The 17,207-nt window shown below is 35.5% G+C and overlaps 1 protein-coding gene across 1 annotated transcript; it reads left to right on the top strand.

The window, feature by feature from the left end:
* Positions 1–2,831: 2,831 nt before the first annotated feature.
* Positions 2,832–16,771, top strand: LOC105043355 (uncharacterized). The gene is made up of 4 exons (XM_010920875.4): positions 2,832–3,344; positions 11,416–11,652; positions 11,754–11,971; positions 16,359–16,771. Exons 1-4 carry the CDS (start codon positions 3,093–3,095, stop codon positions 16,531–16,533), a joined length of 882 nt encoding a protein of 293 aa, XP_010919177.1. The 5' UTR covers positions 2,832–3,092; the 3' UTR covers positions 16,534–16,771.
* Positions 16,772–17,207: the final 436 nt, after the last annotated feature.

The following is a 17,207-nucleotide window of genomic DNA, read 5'->3' as shown; positions in this document are numbered from 1 at the left end:
ATAAATACGTGATTATGGAGCATATAAATTCTTGAAAATATCATTTAATATTATCCTTATAAATATTAATATATTATATTAATATTATCTAAATATTTATATTAATATAAATATTATAATACTTACAATATATTAATATTATTTTAATATTTATACTAATAATATTTTTTTAATTAATATAGTATTTATATGAATATATTATATATTAATATAATATCATATTTAGTAATATAATTATATCTTTATTAATAAATTTATTATATTAAAATATTAATATTATATTAATATATCATTAATATCTTAATGTATTAAATTATTATTAATATAATATTTATATGAATATATTTATATTAATATAATATTATATTTATATATCTTTAGTGGTAACTTCATTATATTCAAATATTAATATTATATTAATATATATTAATATTATCTTAGTTTAATAAATTATTATATTTTATAATATTAATATCATATTTCTATTTATATCAATATAATATTATTATTTATATAAAATTTGAGAGCAAAAAGACATGATCTTATATTTATTAAGAGTATAATATATATTTTGCATAATTTTTTCAGAAAAATAGATGCTTAACGAAAGTTAAGCCATTTTGTAATAAGCTACTTTCCAATGATCAACCGAATATATCAAAATTATATTTTGAGAAAGTAATTTTCTAGAAGTCACTTTTTAGGAAGTTATTTTCTATAAAAAAAAGTTCTTTCTACGAACCAAACGAGTCTTCAAAGTTCAAGTACTCAAGGAGTTGCCAAAATAATGAGTTCTTCCTAATCTAAATATGAAGTTAAAGTTAACTAAGTTGCAACGGAGGTGCATATGTTGCACTATGCACCATTATCACCAATCATGAGGGATTTAACCTACTTAAGCATGAGTGGGGATCGTGGGTGAGTTAGTTTGATTGATTTATACCAAATTCAATAAAAGATAAACAAAGCATGTGCTCCAGAAGAGACAAGAGGGCATATTGTGATCAATCTTTTTCTCTTCTAAATTGTAATCCAATCATGTATCGTATATCTTGGTAAATTTGAAGAACTAGGCTTAAATTGATTGATCTTATCAAACAAAAAGAGTTATAAGTGTTTCACAAGCCTTTCATCGAGAAAATTACCGAGACAAGACATTTATGGTACATTTCATTTTTTTTTATCTAGCCATATCGGGATTTTATTGCAAATAAAGTTCTTGATAATAATTTATTTTGGTGCAGTTCAATGGCAACATTTTTGTTTGGAGGAAATTTTTAGACAACCATGGTCAACCCAAATAGGTGGCTGTTCCCATCCAAAACCTATTGTGATCACGAAGTAGCTAGTCTCGGAGAAGTGTATTCATATTCATGAAAGCTATTTTGAAGTCCTTGGATTGATGAAACTATATATCTTGGCGTCACAGTGCTCTCTCCTCTCCCTCACCAACCGCATGTACTGTATAAATCCAAATGCTAATAGCGACCAGCTAATTCTAGACTTTCATCCATAGCTCTGTATCTTTCCTTTTGGCTATAATATTGTAGAGTTAATCTACTCTACTTGTGAAGTGAAATTTGATGGATCCACCATCTTTAGAGAGATGCTTTTTAAACTAAAACAAAATCATGTTTAGTTGAAAGGAGTTAGCCTCTGAAATAAAAATAGAAATGAATGACTTTCATTCCACCTATTTGATTGAAGAAAATCTCATTCTTATTCCAATTTTTTAAAAAATAGAATCACTCAGTATATTAAAATCCAATCCCAACTCTCCTTTAGGATTTAATTTCATTCCGAATTCGATTTCAGATCTATAAATGAACCACACGCATTAGAAAATATAACCATATTAATTCTATTCTGATTCTGATTGTGACCACGAACCAAATGCATCCTTAGTTGATCTCTCATCCTACATCATCTTGATAATTGACAAGTCAATAATGTGTCAAGGATCCCAATGACACATGGTTGCACTCCATCACATCAGCATGAACTTTACTACCATCTCACCAAACCTTTAGACGTAAGATCCCAACCCATTAAACATGCCATGTTTAAGACAAAGTAGGGGATCATATATGAAACTAATTATTTAATAATCTCATTGTTTATCTTAAGCTTATTATTTATGCATTCCCTTAGATGAATAAATCTCGTACCAAACTTAGAACCTTCTTTTCCTTCTAAAGTCCAACAATTCTTATCCTGATATTCTTCTGTTCTTCGTGCGCTCGGGAATAAAGATGGTCGATTGCTTTGGCTGGCAAATGCTCTTATGCCTAGAATAAAGTCGTCGGTCGGTAATACTTGAGTCGGCAAAGCTCTCCACTATCGATCTGACCATGGGTTGATGACAGATCACTGACCGTGAGAACTCCACCGCCACAACCGATTCCCTCCACCAAATCCTCCACACCCCCCATTCTCGGTTACGTGGCGCCCACACACTGCCCGTGCCTCCCGACTGCGAGGTCATTTCCGTAAATTAATTCATCAAATAAAAAAAGAAAAGCTGTTCCCCCGTCTACCAGTCCACACGTCTTTTTCACAACCAACGGAATCCAGAAAAGGACCACCTCGTCTAGCACTCCATAACGCAACACCAGACCCTAAAACTCGTCACAGGGAACCACGTGGTTATCTCGCATGACATTGGGTTTGTTTGTCGGTCTCATTTTTGGGTGTTAGTAGATCACATTAAAGTAGGAGACCTTTTCCAAATATACTACGCTATATTCGTTCTCTCTTTTTCTATGTTGGATCTTTTATTTTTTTGCCGTTCAATCCGTCTCCGTCCGGGCGTAGGTATTCCTCCAACGAGAGCAATGCCGTTGCTTCTCTGAAACCAATCCCACCCTCCACCTCCCCCCAATTCGGAGTCTTGATCGAAGGCCGAGCCTTTACGCTTCCGTAAGCGAGAAACTGGGGAGAAAACTTTTAGTTTGGGGTTTCTTTCTGCCTCCAAGCTTCTTTTTCACGAAATCTGCCCGATTTATTGTTTCCCCCTGTTTTTGGGTGGGAATTCGTTTTTTTTTGGTGCTTGATCGAGGGATTTTGATGCTTGTTCGATTTGTGTGCGGAGGATGACGTATCGGGCACAATCCGTGGATGATATCGTGGTTTCGGGGGAAAAGGTGGTAATGGAGGACGGCAATGGAGATTATGTGAGGTTGGGCGATTCGGAGGCGGGGAGGTTTGTGGGGGTACAGGGGCAATGCCCTCCGAGGAAGTGGTGTTCTCTCTGGTGGTGGGTGAAGGTGGTTCTCTTGTGTCTTTGTTTGTTGGCTGGCGCGGCGGCTCTCATTCTCTGCGCTGGCCCGGTTATCATCAAAAAGGTATCTTCTTTAATCTTTTCTTTCTTTCTTTCTTTTTTTTGTACAATATTCTGCTTCGCGGTTATTTTCTTTTCTTTTGATATTTTCTGGAACCAATTATTGCTTTGCATTGAGATGTAGAATTATGGGTTGTATGCAGTAAGAAAGGGTTGACATTGATTGAAAACTACTTTCGTTGGTTCGTTATGCTATATACCTACATTTTCTCTGAAGCGAATTCTTCAATTAAAGCTTATATTTATCAGTTGGATTGGATCTTGTTATTAATTGGGAGTAATTTCATTCCAACGACCAGCCTGTCAATCTTTCGACGATGAAATTGATTTAATTCAATTTCATGGCAATCTCTCTCTCTCTCTAATATTTCGGTTCTTGCACTTAAAACCAGGAACTTTCATTTACAAGAAGAAAAAAGTTGGTGTCGGCTTAAAACAGGCTAACATGATAGGATGGCGAAATATAGGAACTCTTTATGGTAATAAATCTTGCATTGCTTCTGTTACCTATCAAGAAAAGCGGTACTATTTTCTTCATGCCACTCAAACACATAAAGCTGATTCTGAGGGTTTGGCATATTGAACATTGATGATAGCTGTGATGTCAAGAAATTTTTGAACGCATGGAATCATAGAACGATAAAATGTATCATAGAGGATTAACTGGATAAGTCTCCTGTTTTTGCATTGAGAGGTGTTGAAGATGCCACAAAACCCTAGTAGCTGGCAACGTGATGCTCTTTCATGCTCTTTCCTTTGTGGCTGAATTCATTAATCTTGAATTCCTTTTCATAGGTGTTGTTTAGTTGTTTCATAGGTGTTGTTTAGTTGATGTGCCAAAATATTGCTTGAGATATTCTCGAAGATCTTCATCAAGCTGAAGTTTGGATTGGAAGCTTAATGATTGCTCTCGTGCATGTGGAGCCTCACTTGGGAGATCTGAATCGCACATGTTGTGAGGGATCATTAGTCCTTTTTTTTTTTTTTAAACTTAATCTTTCTACATTGTTTTTGTTAAGGATCAAAGCATCACTTGGAAGGCATACATGCCACTCGCATGAGCGGGTGTGTGGTTTTCTGTTTCTAATTCTTCTATATTCTTTTGATAGCTGAAAATTGCTTGGAGGAAAGATAACTTATCAAGATCATTAATTGGCACCCAAATACCTTGCCCAACGCTTTTATTTTGTCATTATTGTAATAGCTAATAATATGGTTCTATAGCTACAATAATAAGCCATATCTCAAAAAAATTCTGCCCTATCATTTCTAACCAAGACATGCTATATATCCACTTTATGAAAAATAAAAGGAGACAAGAAAGAAAAGGATAAATAACAGGCATCATTCTTAATATCTTAGTAAACCTGATAATTGGAACATCCATGGAATAATTCTGGTTGGTTTCTGGTGACCAGGATTATCTTGGTAACAGGATCATAGAGCTCTAAATGATGAATAACTATCCATTTGTAGAAGATAGCTTTTGGGCATCAATGAGAGACTTCTCGTGTGATCTTCTTTATTTTGCAGATAAAATTCTGAATTCTGGAGAAACAACTGAATTCTTGTTTCCCAAATGTCCTTTGGGCTATAAAGGAGACATAAACCACATAGAATGGAAGTCATGTTTTATATTTTAATCTTCTATGTCTAAGGTAATTTGTAGATCTTTATAGAACACTTCATTGATTTGAATGTTGTATGAGCAATATTGTAGGATTCTGCTTAGAAAACGTGCAAATTAATTTATATGATGTTGTCTCGACTTCATTGCTGCCCCTAAAATTTTGATCTAATTTTCATGCCAAGAGACTAGTGTTGCATTAGATGTTTGTTATATATAGATCTGTACTTTCTCCATCTCAAAATTTAATATTTTCTAATTATAGGTTTTGTATCATTCTATGTTCGAAACAATTCCGGTTGGTCATTACAAGCAGGAGAGATGAATAGTATTGGTGCTAGGATCTTGCCCAGTGGGTGTAGCTATACTACCTAATGGTTCATGCATGCTTTCTAAGTCAGCATGCTAAAAGGTTAAGCTATAATTATGCTAACTAGGGAATGCTCTTGGGTTGTTGGATAGTGCAACCCAAAACTATATGAACCTTGGTAATTATGGTCTAGGTGACTTTCCTTCCCTCCTCCCCTCTCTCTCCCCCCCTCCCCCCCAAAAGAAAAAAAGGAATGAGCTATATGTTGTCACATCTTGATTTTTATTTAAATATATAAAATATTTTAAAAATTTATCATAAAGCTGATAGATGTTATGGAAAAAACCATAGCTATTACAATCAAAACAATTCCAATTGGACCCATTAGGATCTGTAGAGATGAATAGTATTGGTATCAGGGTCTTGCTCAGTGGGTGTAATTGTAGTAACTAATCGTTCATGGATGCTTTCTGAAAAATCTGAACCTTGGTACTTGTGGTGCAGGTGACTTTCCCTCCCTCCTCTGTCTTAGTAAACCTGATAATTGGAACATCCATGGAATAATTCTGGTTGGTTTCTGGTGACCAGGATTATCTTGGTAACAGGATCATAGAGCTCTAAATGATGAATAACAATCCATTTGCAGAAGATAGCTTTTGGGCATCAATGAGAGACTTCTCGTGTGATCTTCTTTATTTTGCAGACAAAATTCTGAATTTTAGAGAAACAACTGAATTCTTGTTTCCCAAATGTCCTTTGGGCTATAAAGGAGAGATAAAACACATAGAATAGAAGTCATGTTTTATATTTTAATCTTCTATGTCTAAGGTAATTTGTAGATCTTTATAGAACACTTCATTGATTTGAATGTTGTATGAGCAATATTGTATATGATGTTGTCTCGACTTCATCGCTGCCCCAAAAATTTTGATCTAATTTTCATGCCAAGAGACTAGTGTTGCATTAGATGTTTGTTATATAAGATCTGTACTTTCTCCATCTCAAAATTTAATATTTTCTAATTATAGGTTTTGGATCGTTCTATGTTCGAAACAATTCCGATTGGTCATTACAATCAGGAGAGATAAATAGTATTGGTGCTAGGATCTTGCCCAGTGGGTGTAGCTATAGTACCTAATGGTTGATGCATGCTTTCTAAGTCAGCATGCTAAAAGGTTAAGCTATAATTATGCTAACTAGGGGATGGTCTTGGGTTGTTGGATAGTGCAACCCAAAACTATATGAACCTTGGTAATTATGGTCTAGGTGACTTTCCTTCCCTTCTCCCCTCTCTCTCGCGCCCCCCCCTCCCCCAACTAAAAAAAATGAATGAGCTATATGTTGTCACATCTTGATTTTTATTTAAATATATAAAATATTTTAAAAATTTATCATAAAGCTGATAGATGTTACGGAAAAAAACATGGCTATTACAATCAAAACAATTCCAATAGGACCCATTAGGATCTGTAGAGATGAATAGTATTGGTATCAGGGTCTTGCTCAGTGGGTGTTATTGTAGTAACTAATCGTTCATGGATGCTTTCTGAAAAATCTGAACCTTGGTACTTTTGGTCTAGGCGACTTTCCCTCCATCCCTCTATCTCCCCGCTCCCGCCCCCTCCCAAAAAAAAAAAAGCTATGTTTCTCACAATTTGATTTTTATTTAAATAAATCAAAATGTTATTAAATGATACCATGGGGCTGATAGATGTTATGGAAAAACAATAGGTATTACAGTATTATTCTATTTTTTTCTAAACATATTAATTAAAATGAAAACTGTTCCTGATTGTTGAACAATACAAATAGAAATACTACAACATGGTTAGCATGATTTGATAGATACAACCATTGGATATTCTTTTACTTGATAATATGCGATATAATCATACTACTACTTATTAAAGCTATAGAGTTCTTAATTTGAAACATAAGAAAAATATTAATAAAAGGAACTTGTGCATGATGCATGACTAGTTAAAGCTTTCACAACCTACAATGCTTTTTATGCTTTGCCGAATCACTACCCACATCATCTTGACCAAAAAATTATGAATGACGTGGCTATTTGAAGTGATTATTAAACTTAAAATTGGACAAAAAGTAGTAGGAAGAAGAGAGAAAAGATAGTACAGGCTTGTTTTGTATTTCTTCATCTTTGGACAAACTGAACCTGTAAAATTGCAAGTTCTTAACATAGAAAACTGACCATTATGTGCACAAGGAAAGTTGGCAACTTAATGTTCAGTTAAGCCTCCCTTGGCGATAATTCCTGCAAGTTACACCAATCTCCTTATGCCATGTGGCTATGGAACATTTTGTGTGCACAAAATGGGTTCCCCGTAGCATTATTCTAAAAGAATGAAGAAGACTAATATTTCATTCTTGCTCTTGATTATTCTCTTGCTGATTTTTACCATCCTCTTCTTCCTGTTCCTATTGACATTTTCACCTCCCCTTTTGACACAGAAAATTTTGTTTCCCAGTATGGAGAAAACTAGTGGGAATATGTCTAAGATTTTGATAGTATAAAACAGAACACTTATCTAAAATTGATCAAAATCAGTTAAAACCATTTAGAGTTGAATGAAAAATGACATCAAAGCGACATGTTTTTTCATGTCTTAATTAAAAAGTTTTGACTTCAGCCATATATTAGAGGATGCTGGCTAGCAGAGATGAGCTTGCCCCTATAGGAGATATTTGATGTGGAGAGAGTTCTAGCTTCTTATGTTTCATAGATAAGTGGAGGTGAACATGTTGAGATTGATTATGGTATCCAGTTTTTGCGACTAATTTGATGGACATCGAAGGTTGCTCATAGGCCAAGCCAGGTTGGGCCTGAAGTCTTCAAATTAGTTCCAAAATTACTTCAGGACAATTGGGTGGCTGAGAGCGGTGGTAGTTGGAGGCATTGTGGTTAGCAAAGAGGATAGTTACAGGAGAATAGAGTGGGGAAAAGATCTGTGGAGGAGATGATCCCTAAAAAATCTGGACTAGGTTCCAGCCCTATTAATGAGAAAATAAGGTGGAATTTATTTTTTCTGAACTGGCAAAGGAACGGGCATAAGAGACCGAGTGCATTTAGAACTGAGAACAATATAGTGCCTTTTTGTACCCTTTTGTTGTCAATTTTTAGTTGGGGGAAGGCCTGAGTTGTCAACGTTCTTCAGCAAAATCAAGCACTTAAAGATCCTGGGTTTCCCATATGAGTCAGAAATTTTGGTTCGAATGACTCAGCACATGCTTATTTGTGCCCTTAATATAAAAATGGTCAAAAATCAGATAAAAGTATATTTCCCTAGTGTATATTTCTTTCATGCATGTTTGCAGAATGTTGCATATTTAATTTCTCCATTTAGGAGCATGCCATGCATGACAGTTTATCTCCTACCATGCCAATCATCCCTGCCACCATGACTACAATATGCGGCACTCTAGACCCTGATGAGCCCCTAATGGGTTATGTGTTTTGGCTGTTTTTCATGCTCTTGGTGTTGCTTAGCAAGTCTTGAATGCTTTGACTCTCGCCATTATTATTCTTATCATGATCATGATCATCATCATTTTTCCCTGTTGGCTTTTGCAATCAACTTCTTCTAATGATTGGTTCTCTTCCATTACCTTCTATGATTTTTATCCTTGTCTTTGATTTGGAATAGTCTAGTTTGCAATGAAATAGATCATCAGGAACCTAGAAACTCCATAGCAAAATATTAAGATGTTAGTGGAAACTTGAAATCAGGAATGTAAGATAAAATTGTTTCATGTTACAGTCTTGCAATGAAGAAAAATATGAAATATTAGTTATTAACAGAAAAACTTGAAAGATTCGATGTACATTCTGCTCTAAGGGAACTTGATTCATCTAAAAGAACCATAAATCAGTAGTTACCCATGTTTTCTGCATCTTTGGGTATCTAATTTTACTTTTGGAGATTGAGATGCAGCTAAAGTGCCTTCACCATGTGCAATTTTGATCCATGTAGATCATGTGTGGAGATATGCATCTCGTAGATATGCAAGCCATTAAAACTTCCAAGTTGCTTAATAAACAAGAATGTATATCTTAGAAAGTGAAATGAGTGGAATACTTGATCCTTAATGGCTAAGTTTCTATACAGGGATGGAACTGAAATTCTCATTCTACCAACTGAATATTCAATAACTTTTTTTGCCATTACTAGGTCAAATGCAGTTATTGATATTCGTTGTCCTTTACTTTTGAAGTACATGTATCACTTATGTCAAAAAAAAGAAGAAGTTTGGAGGGGGGAGTTCAGAGACAAATGAGGGGAGGAGGGCCAGGGGAAAAGTTGAGGTGCATGGTAGAGAATGATTTCTAAATACAGATTTTCAAAAGTATTTGGATTGGGGAACTTTTAATGTAGTTCCTCTAGATTATTGACTGTTTCATTAAATGCAGTTGGTAGCCAAATGTATGAGGTTAAGGAATGGTCGGCTTTGTCAGAAATTTGAACATTTCAAAATATAGTCATTGATTATTTATGCTTAAAATCATGGTGAAAATCATTATGGCTTATTATGCTAGTTAAGTTTGAAATTTTCACTTAAATATGGTTCTGTAAGCAACTGTCTGGTTGTAAGCGAGCCTATTGGAAAGGAAAAGAAATTCTTTTTTGGAACTTTTTTTTTTTAAATTTCTTCATCTGTTTGATTGGCTAGAAAATTGGATGACATGGAGAGGAAAAAAGCTTCCTTCTCCTCTATGGAGATAACTGCACTTTTTTTTTCTGGAACAAAAAAATAAAATTTCCAGCAAACATGGAAATTATTTTTTCTTTCTTTTTCTTTGTTTTTTCATGAAAGACAAATAACTAGATATTTTGTTTTTCTAGATAAATTAGTTTTGCTGATTTTTCTCCTTGCTACCAAATAGACCTTGAATGACTTAGACAAAGGTTTCTCCTCCTCTCTTTTTTTTTCTTTTTCAAAGAAAGTTTTTTTTTCTTTCGTTTCATTTTAAGTTATGTAAAATTGTAATACTATCTTCCCCAAGATTCGCAATACCAGTTCGCAGCAAACATTGCTTTTGCCAGCCTGATATAAGCGCAGTGCATTAACAACTTATCATCTGTGTTTTGTTTGTAATAGAGATGTTATGAAGAAAAAAAAAAGTATCTTTAAAACAACCAAAAAGGAAGAGCTGATATAGTAAATAACTACCTTTGAATATTTAGATTAATTACATTACACAAAGAAACACTCAATTTTTGAGACACCATCCAGAATCTCCATATGCCTTACTTGCGAAGTTTACAAGAAGAGGTTCAAGACATAATGACTGAACTGCAACAACACTAAAATTCTGAATTTAAGTAGAAGCCTTTTGCTTAAGTCATGTAGATATTGCTTCTGCTCTGGATGGTGTCCTTCTATTGCTGAACTGCAACAACATTAAAATTCTGAATTTAAGTAGAAGCCTTTTGTTTAAGTCATGTAGATACTGCTTCTGGTCTGTGTGGTGTCCTTCTATTGCCTACCCTCATTTTTATACACTGCTTAATCAAGTTGCTTTAGTTGCCTTTGGACTTTAATTTGGATTGAAAAGAAGAATCTTCACACCAGCAACTTCTAATTTCATCTGAATTGTTATATAGATATTTTCAGCTGTATGGAACAGCACAAACAGGTGTTACTTTAATCACCTTATCAACTTGCAAATCAGATGATGAACTTGTGACCATTTGCTAGTTGGCAAGAGCATCCCTTTGCCAGTATAATTTTGATCTTTAATTTTCTGATCCTTTGGAAACTTCAATGCTATATGAGGGACAGCATAACTTGTAGACCACACAACCCCACGTGTGAGTTTTTTTTTTATTTGTTTTCCCCATCTTCTCATGCTGATGCAGCTAAGTATACCACCCATGCAGCGAAGCTAATTCCATTCACTCTGAACCTCACCTTCACATTCTGAATTGGTTCTAACTTTGTAGCTAATTATGAGAAATATAAGATCTTATCATGATCCAACAAAGCTACTCATGGAAATAAATTACGTTTTTTTTTTTTTTTTTTTTGAATGGTGCCAAAGTGATGGTAATACCTCAACCTTTAGCCTTTTTCTCTCAATCATTTGACTTAATTGGGTTAAATTTGTTCTTCTGGCAGGTGGTTATACCAATTTTGGACTGGGAAATGACAACTTTTAGCAGACCAGTTCTTGGAATGTTGCTTTTTATTTCTATTGCATTATTTCCTGCTCTATTGTTGCCTTCTGCTCCTTCTATGTGGATAGCTGGAATGACATTTGGCTATGGTTATGGTTTTCTGTTAATTATGGCGGGGATAACGATAGGGATGTCATTGCCATTTTTCATTGGTTCTCACTTTCGTCGTAGGATACATGTGAGTCTCTACTTCCCTTCCTTTTTGTCTATGTCTGTTTTGTGAAAATTTGTTGCATTTTATTTAGTGCTTCATGAATCTGTCCATTAATTCTTATGCAGAGGTGGTTGGAGAATTGGCCCAAGAAAGCAGCTATTGTAAGATTAGCTGGTGAAGGAGATTGGTTCCATCAATTTAGAGCTGTCACATTATTGAGGATTTCTCCATTTCCATATCTTATTTTTAATTATGCGGCTGTGGCAACAAACGTAAAGTATGGTCCATACATATGTGGTTCATGGGTAGGAACGGTGCATGAGATTTTTCTTACAATTTACAGGTTGGAACTCTCCTCATACCATATCTGTTCTTTTTTTTCCTCATCTTTTATTTTTAAATACAGTAGTTCTAAAAGCTGACAATATAACTGTACCTGCAATATATTTTCTTTTTTTTGCTTATTGTCTGAAACATTGTAGTTTAGTTATATGTAAGTACATACATACAGAATATATGCTTATGCTTGTATTTATGCATGCTCACTAAACAAACCTTTCTCTTGCATATGGTTGTTATAGTGTGTTTGAAACTACCATTGCATATTTAGCACATTTTTGATGCTTCAGATTATTTTTCCATTGCACATGCTTGGTGTTGGCAGTCCTAGTTGAAGCCCGTGAACTGTTTCATGATTCAATAAACTCTTGCCTATCTAATTGAACTTTTTTTTGCACTAATATAAGTTGTTTGATATGACCATTTAACCTGCTAACATGGTTGCATAGGCATGGCATTATGGATCAAGATTGTATCATGACTGTGCTTTTTTATTTTCATGGAAAGAGTTAAGAAGAACTGCTGCTAATAGCACATGCAGAAAATTTTTTCCACCTGTAATTTGACTTCCGCAGGCCTTGCTTCCCTTTGGATATATTTTCTTCATACTATTTTATCCATGCAGGAGCTAAAAAATTATTTTCTCAACACTGGGTCATAAGTTTTATTGGAGTCATGTGTAGAAAGATTGGCTGAAGGACTTGGCACATGTCAATCCATTTACATATGTAATATTTACTTAAATTTGGTATTTGAAATATGGATGCATCACTATATAAACATGCAGATAAACACACCTCTGTATATATGAAAAATTTCCATTAGGTTTGGAATGCGGTTCCGTGAATGAATACAACTAATGCAAAATGCTGTATAAGTGATTTAGCATAATATTATAAGATAGTTCTTTTGTTGAGTTAGGGTTGGAAATGGGCCTAGGCTGGCTTGAGGCCCATCAGGCTCGGCCAACTTTGACAAGGCTCTGGGTTTCAATTTTATTGGTTTAAGTCGTGCCAAGGCCTAAAACTTGAGGCATGAATAAGTTTTGGTTGTATGTGGGCAATCCTGGGCACAGTTTAAGCCCAACCTGAAGTTGCTTAAATTACATTCTATAGAATCATGTCACCATTCAACAATTAAATGAGTTACTTAATGCAATAGGGAACACTGTAGTCATTTTAAGGTTAGGTGCTACCAAGAAGAATGATGAGGAAAATACCAAAAATTCTTGTTTTTAGTAGTACATGCATATATAGATTGTGGTCTTCTGGTATGAAGACATGTGGATAAACACCAGTTGATAATAGTGGCTCACGTATAACCTAGTAATGACATAATGTTAAAGCACCGGTGCCGACCCAACATAGACAGCGATGAGATGTCACAAATCTTTCATCACTCAAAACCATGGCCTTCTTCCAGAAATGTTGAGGATTCATTTATTTTTTCAGGATGCATTTATTTTTGGGCTTGAATCAAGCTAGAGAAAGCTTAAGTTCTGTTCTTTTCCCCCCCTTTTTCAGAGTCAAATAAAAGTTAAGGGCTCTTGCTTAGTGCATTGGTAAAGGCTTGGGCTAACAAATGCAATGGCACAGGTTCAAGTCCTGGAGCAGCCACTCTGTATAAAAAATTACCAAACATTAGGTCTGTCCCCACTTGGCTCCTCCCAGGATAACTGATTTCCAGGAACTTAAATTGGTAATAACCTTTTTTTCTAGTTGAGTCAAAATCCATTGTGGCTTGTTTACTAGCAACACACAAGCTGTTTATTAACGGCTTGCTTGTCTGATGGCCTCACACTTGACCCTTTTGTGTATTGGGTATTCTTTAAGTCAGGTCTTGTCTGTGCTTTAGCAGGTTAGGTCAAATTGGCCAATCTACCGATACAGTTAGGTCCAGTGGCGCTATGTTCGAATTTCTGACCTAGTCATGTTGGAGAGAGGGTATCTGCTTGGAACGTGTAGCCCAACCTGGATTATTTTCAGATCACATCTGATCTATACCTGCTTCCACTCATATGTCTATCGGAAGAGTATATCAGGTCTTGCATCATCTCCATTTACCATTGATGTCTCAAGTTTGTGAATCTCTATGCATGGACAATATCATTATTAGAACTGTGCAAGCAAAGGCATGGATATTTGCATGCACGTGCAAGAGATGCAAAAATTGAAATTTGAGTCACAGGGTGTGCTAAGGTGCGGGAATCTAGATTGAGATCCAAGAAGCACAAAATGGATGCTTCCTAAGATGGTGGAAGACTTGAAGTAAATATTCTAGGGGAGAAGGACAAGAGAAAGAGCCTTGCATAAGGATGATGTAGACAGAGAGCTTTTTCAAAAGTTAGCTTTAGTGACTGTTGAGAAAGAGAGCTTTAAAATTAAATGTGACACCATTACAAATTTGGAGAAAAAAATAACGAGCAAACAAAGCTGGGCTCAGTTAACATACTATTCGAATTCCAAATGGTATGTATCAGAAGAAAGGGATACATTATACTTCACAAATTACTCCATATTAAACTTCCAAAGCATGTATGAAAATATGAAAGAGGGTGGTCCTCCAAACTCAGGCAGGTAAGGTAATGAGTTTCAAATGCATCTTTTCATGGATAATTCTTTTTTCTCTGAGATCTTGTAGAAGACAAGGGAGCTCCAATTGTCACTACAAGCTGATATTCCAGAGGTGACCTGTTGGTTCACATTTTTTGCAGATTACATAATATCAGCTAATTAGATTAAGGATGTAGTCAACCAAGTTCAGTTTGAAAGGTCTGAATCTTCAATTCTGAAATCAGTTGTTCAAATCAATAGGTGTTCAAGCCATTCAGTTGAACAAATGGAAACCTTTTTATTGGATGATCATGATACTTCCGAAAGGCTGAGAAACAATTGCAGGAAATCCTTTGATAACATAGATTCCTACTTCTCAATGACATCCCAGAATCCAGACAATTGGCTGCTACATGTTCTCGACAATTAATATATAAACGTTTGCCTAGAATAAAATAAATTAAGTGCAGTGGAGAAATGGATGGTGTCTTACACAATAACTATTGACTTAACATGATTGCATAATTAACTTGCTTCCATCTGCTGCTTTATTTTATGACCTAAAGGGATGGATGGATGTATTGGATGTTTCAACAAATTGTATAGGTTAGATACATTGCAGAACCACCTTGGTGTCAATTGTAAGGCCAGGTTGGTTTCATGGATTAAAATGTTGATCTATGAAAAGGGTCTGATGGGCATGAAGTAGATTTAAGGATATAACGGAGAACTGTTTGAACAATTTCTGCCACATTTTCACATGTAACACTGATTAGGAGGGCCCAAGAGGTAAATGCAAGTTGAAAAGAATAAGATAAATATAAAGAAATCATATGGAGTAATAATAAATGATTCAAGGACATCTTAACTTGATGTTCTCTTAATGATAATGGGAGCCATATTTAGTGGCCATCTGATCTATAAGTTCAGCAACGCGAACCGACCATCTTTCTTCTCGCAGTCATTGCCCCACCATCTGATTCCTTGATCTGGAGAGACAATTAATTTCTTAAAATTAAGCTTATATAGCCTGGGCAGAAGGCTTTGATGTGTCCGTATCATCTCTTCACTGGATTGCGTATATAATGATTTCTTAATCCAATCAAAAGTTGGCTTCAAATTGAAGGAAAAGAGATCTCTGATTTCTGACACGCCAGGTGGCAGATTCACATTGGAAATGGATATGTCATTTATTTGGATCAAGGCCCTTTTTCTTGGAATCGGATGGCAAGTTGGTGAAGCTGTGTCAACCAATAGTGTCACAGTTCAACCCATTGAAGTCATTTCTTTTTTCCCCTTTATTGCGTGAGTTTTCTTCATGGTAGTTTTATTATTTTGGCTGACAACTGCTGTGATCTATTACATAGCTTTGTTTGAACATCTCTTCGTACCCTGCACAATGATGGAATCCTAAATATTTAATGTCTAGAATGGTTGAGAATCTTTTTTTTGGGTGGGGGGGTAAAAATAGTCGAGAATCTTTCAGGTGGTATGATTTCTGTTCTCTTTTTGGATGTGATTCCGAGAGAGCATTTCTAACACATTACAGAGGCCACCAAAACTTGTTACTCCAGTGTCTTGTGGGATACAGCCAAAAAGCATTCTCATTTCTTCTGTTACTAACACTAGCTCATACGGGCTACTTTAGCAGATAAATAAAGTTAACCCTGGGTTGTCTCCAAAATCAACACATCAGTTAGTTGCACTCTTTTTCTGACCCCATTTGAAGTTTTTATGATATGTTCTTGCTTTTGAATAGCGAAGATAGTATCTCCATTTGCAAGAGGTAACGTGATCTTGCTTTTTTTTTAAAAAAATCTGTATCACTTGTGAGAACAGTGGGAGACTGCTCCAGGCCTTGGCAGATGCAACCAGTAGAGGTGATTTCCTTTCAGTGGAGCAGATCATTTACGATGCTCTTGGCTTCATTGTTGCTGTAGCTGCCACTGCAGCCATCACGGTTTATGCCAAGAGAACTCTTCAAACCCTTCAAGCCGAGGATGAGCTCAGGTAACCTGGGTGATTCATCGAAGTATGCGTAGACCACAGAAGTTTATGTTTGTGGTTGAGCATTCATAGAGCACTCTCTGCTGCTTTCTCGTTTGCCCAAACACGCTAACAGATATTCTGCTTATCTGAACAATTACTTGCGTGCACTACCTTCACTTAACAGTTAGATGGGAGGGGAGTCTGATATTGCTTTTAAAAGCTTCACAATAAGTAGCAGATGCGAAAAAGAAAGCTGTGACTGTATTTTTTTTTTTTTTTTTTCACATAGGGAAGAAAATTGTATAATTTATAAATCTCTCCTTTTTACCTTTCCTCCCCCTTTTCTGAACAAAAGGTTGTGGATTGTATCTACCTAACCATTGCTTGTAAATGCTATCATCTCAAGTTGTCAAGTTATTAACACGACATTTTTACATCATTGATCCAATGTTTAAAGGCTGTTTTCCAACATGAATGATGGATATGCGTACACCCGGTGCCAAATCATCGAGATCGAGACCTCTTGGAACAATTTTAGATCACTCGGGCTTTCCATTCTTTTAAACCTAATATTGATTGATCCTATTCACAGAAACCTTGCCTTTCCAGGCTCCCTTTTGAGAGACATATGCTTTCATGGTGCCGACAGGCTTGGTAAAGTTTCTGGATGTAGAAACATGCAATGTGATTTCAAATCCT

Source organism: Elaeis guineensis, chromosome 4 (assembly GCF_000442705.2).
Source record: "Elaeis guineensis isolate ETL-2024a chromosome 4, EG11, whole genome shotgun sequence".
NCBI classification, from domain to species: domain Eukaryota; kingdom Viridiplantae; phylum Streptophyta; class Magnoliopsida; order Arecales; family Arecaceae; genus Elaeis; species Elaeis guineensis.
The sequence above is the reverse complement of the archived record's forward strand: the minus strand, read 5'-3'. Positions and strand labels throughout refer to the sequence as shown.

What these genes read in the sequence shown, in the direction of transcription:
- LOC105043355 (XM_010920875.4), top strand. Translation starts at nt 3,093, where the DNA reads ATGACGTATCGGGCACAATCCGTGGATGATATCGTGGTTTCGGGGGAA. An exon ending in ACTTTCGTCGTAGGATACAT is followed by an intron (nt 11,653 to 11,753) that starts GTGAGTCTCTAC and finishes ATTCTTATGCAG; the next exon opens with AGGTGGTTGGAGAATTGGCC. An exon ending in ATTTTTCTTACAATTTACAG is followed by an intron (nt 11,972 to 16,358) that starts GTTGGAACTCTC and finishes TTGTGAGAACAG; the next exon opens with TGGGAGACTGCTCCAGGCCT.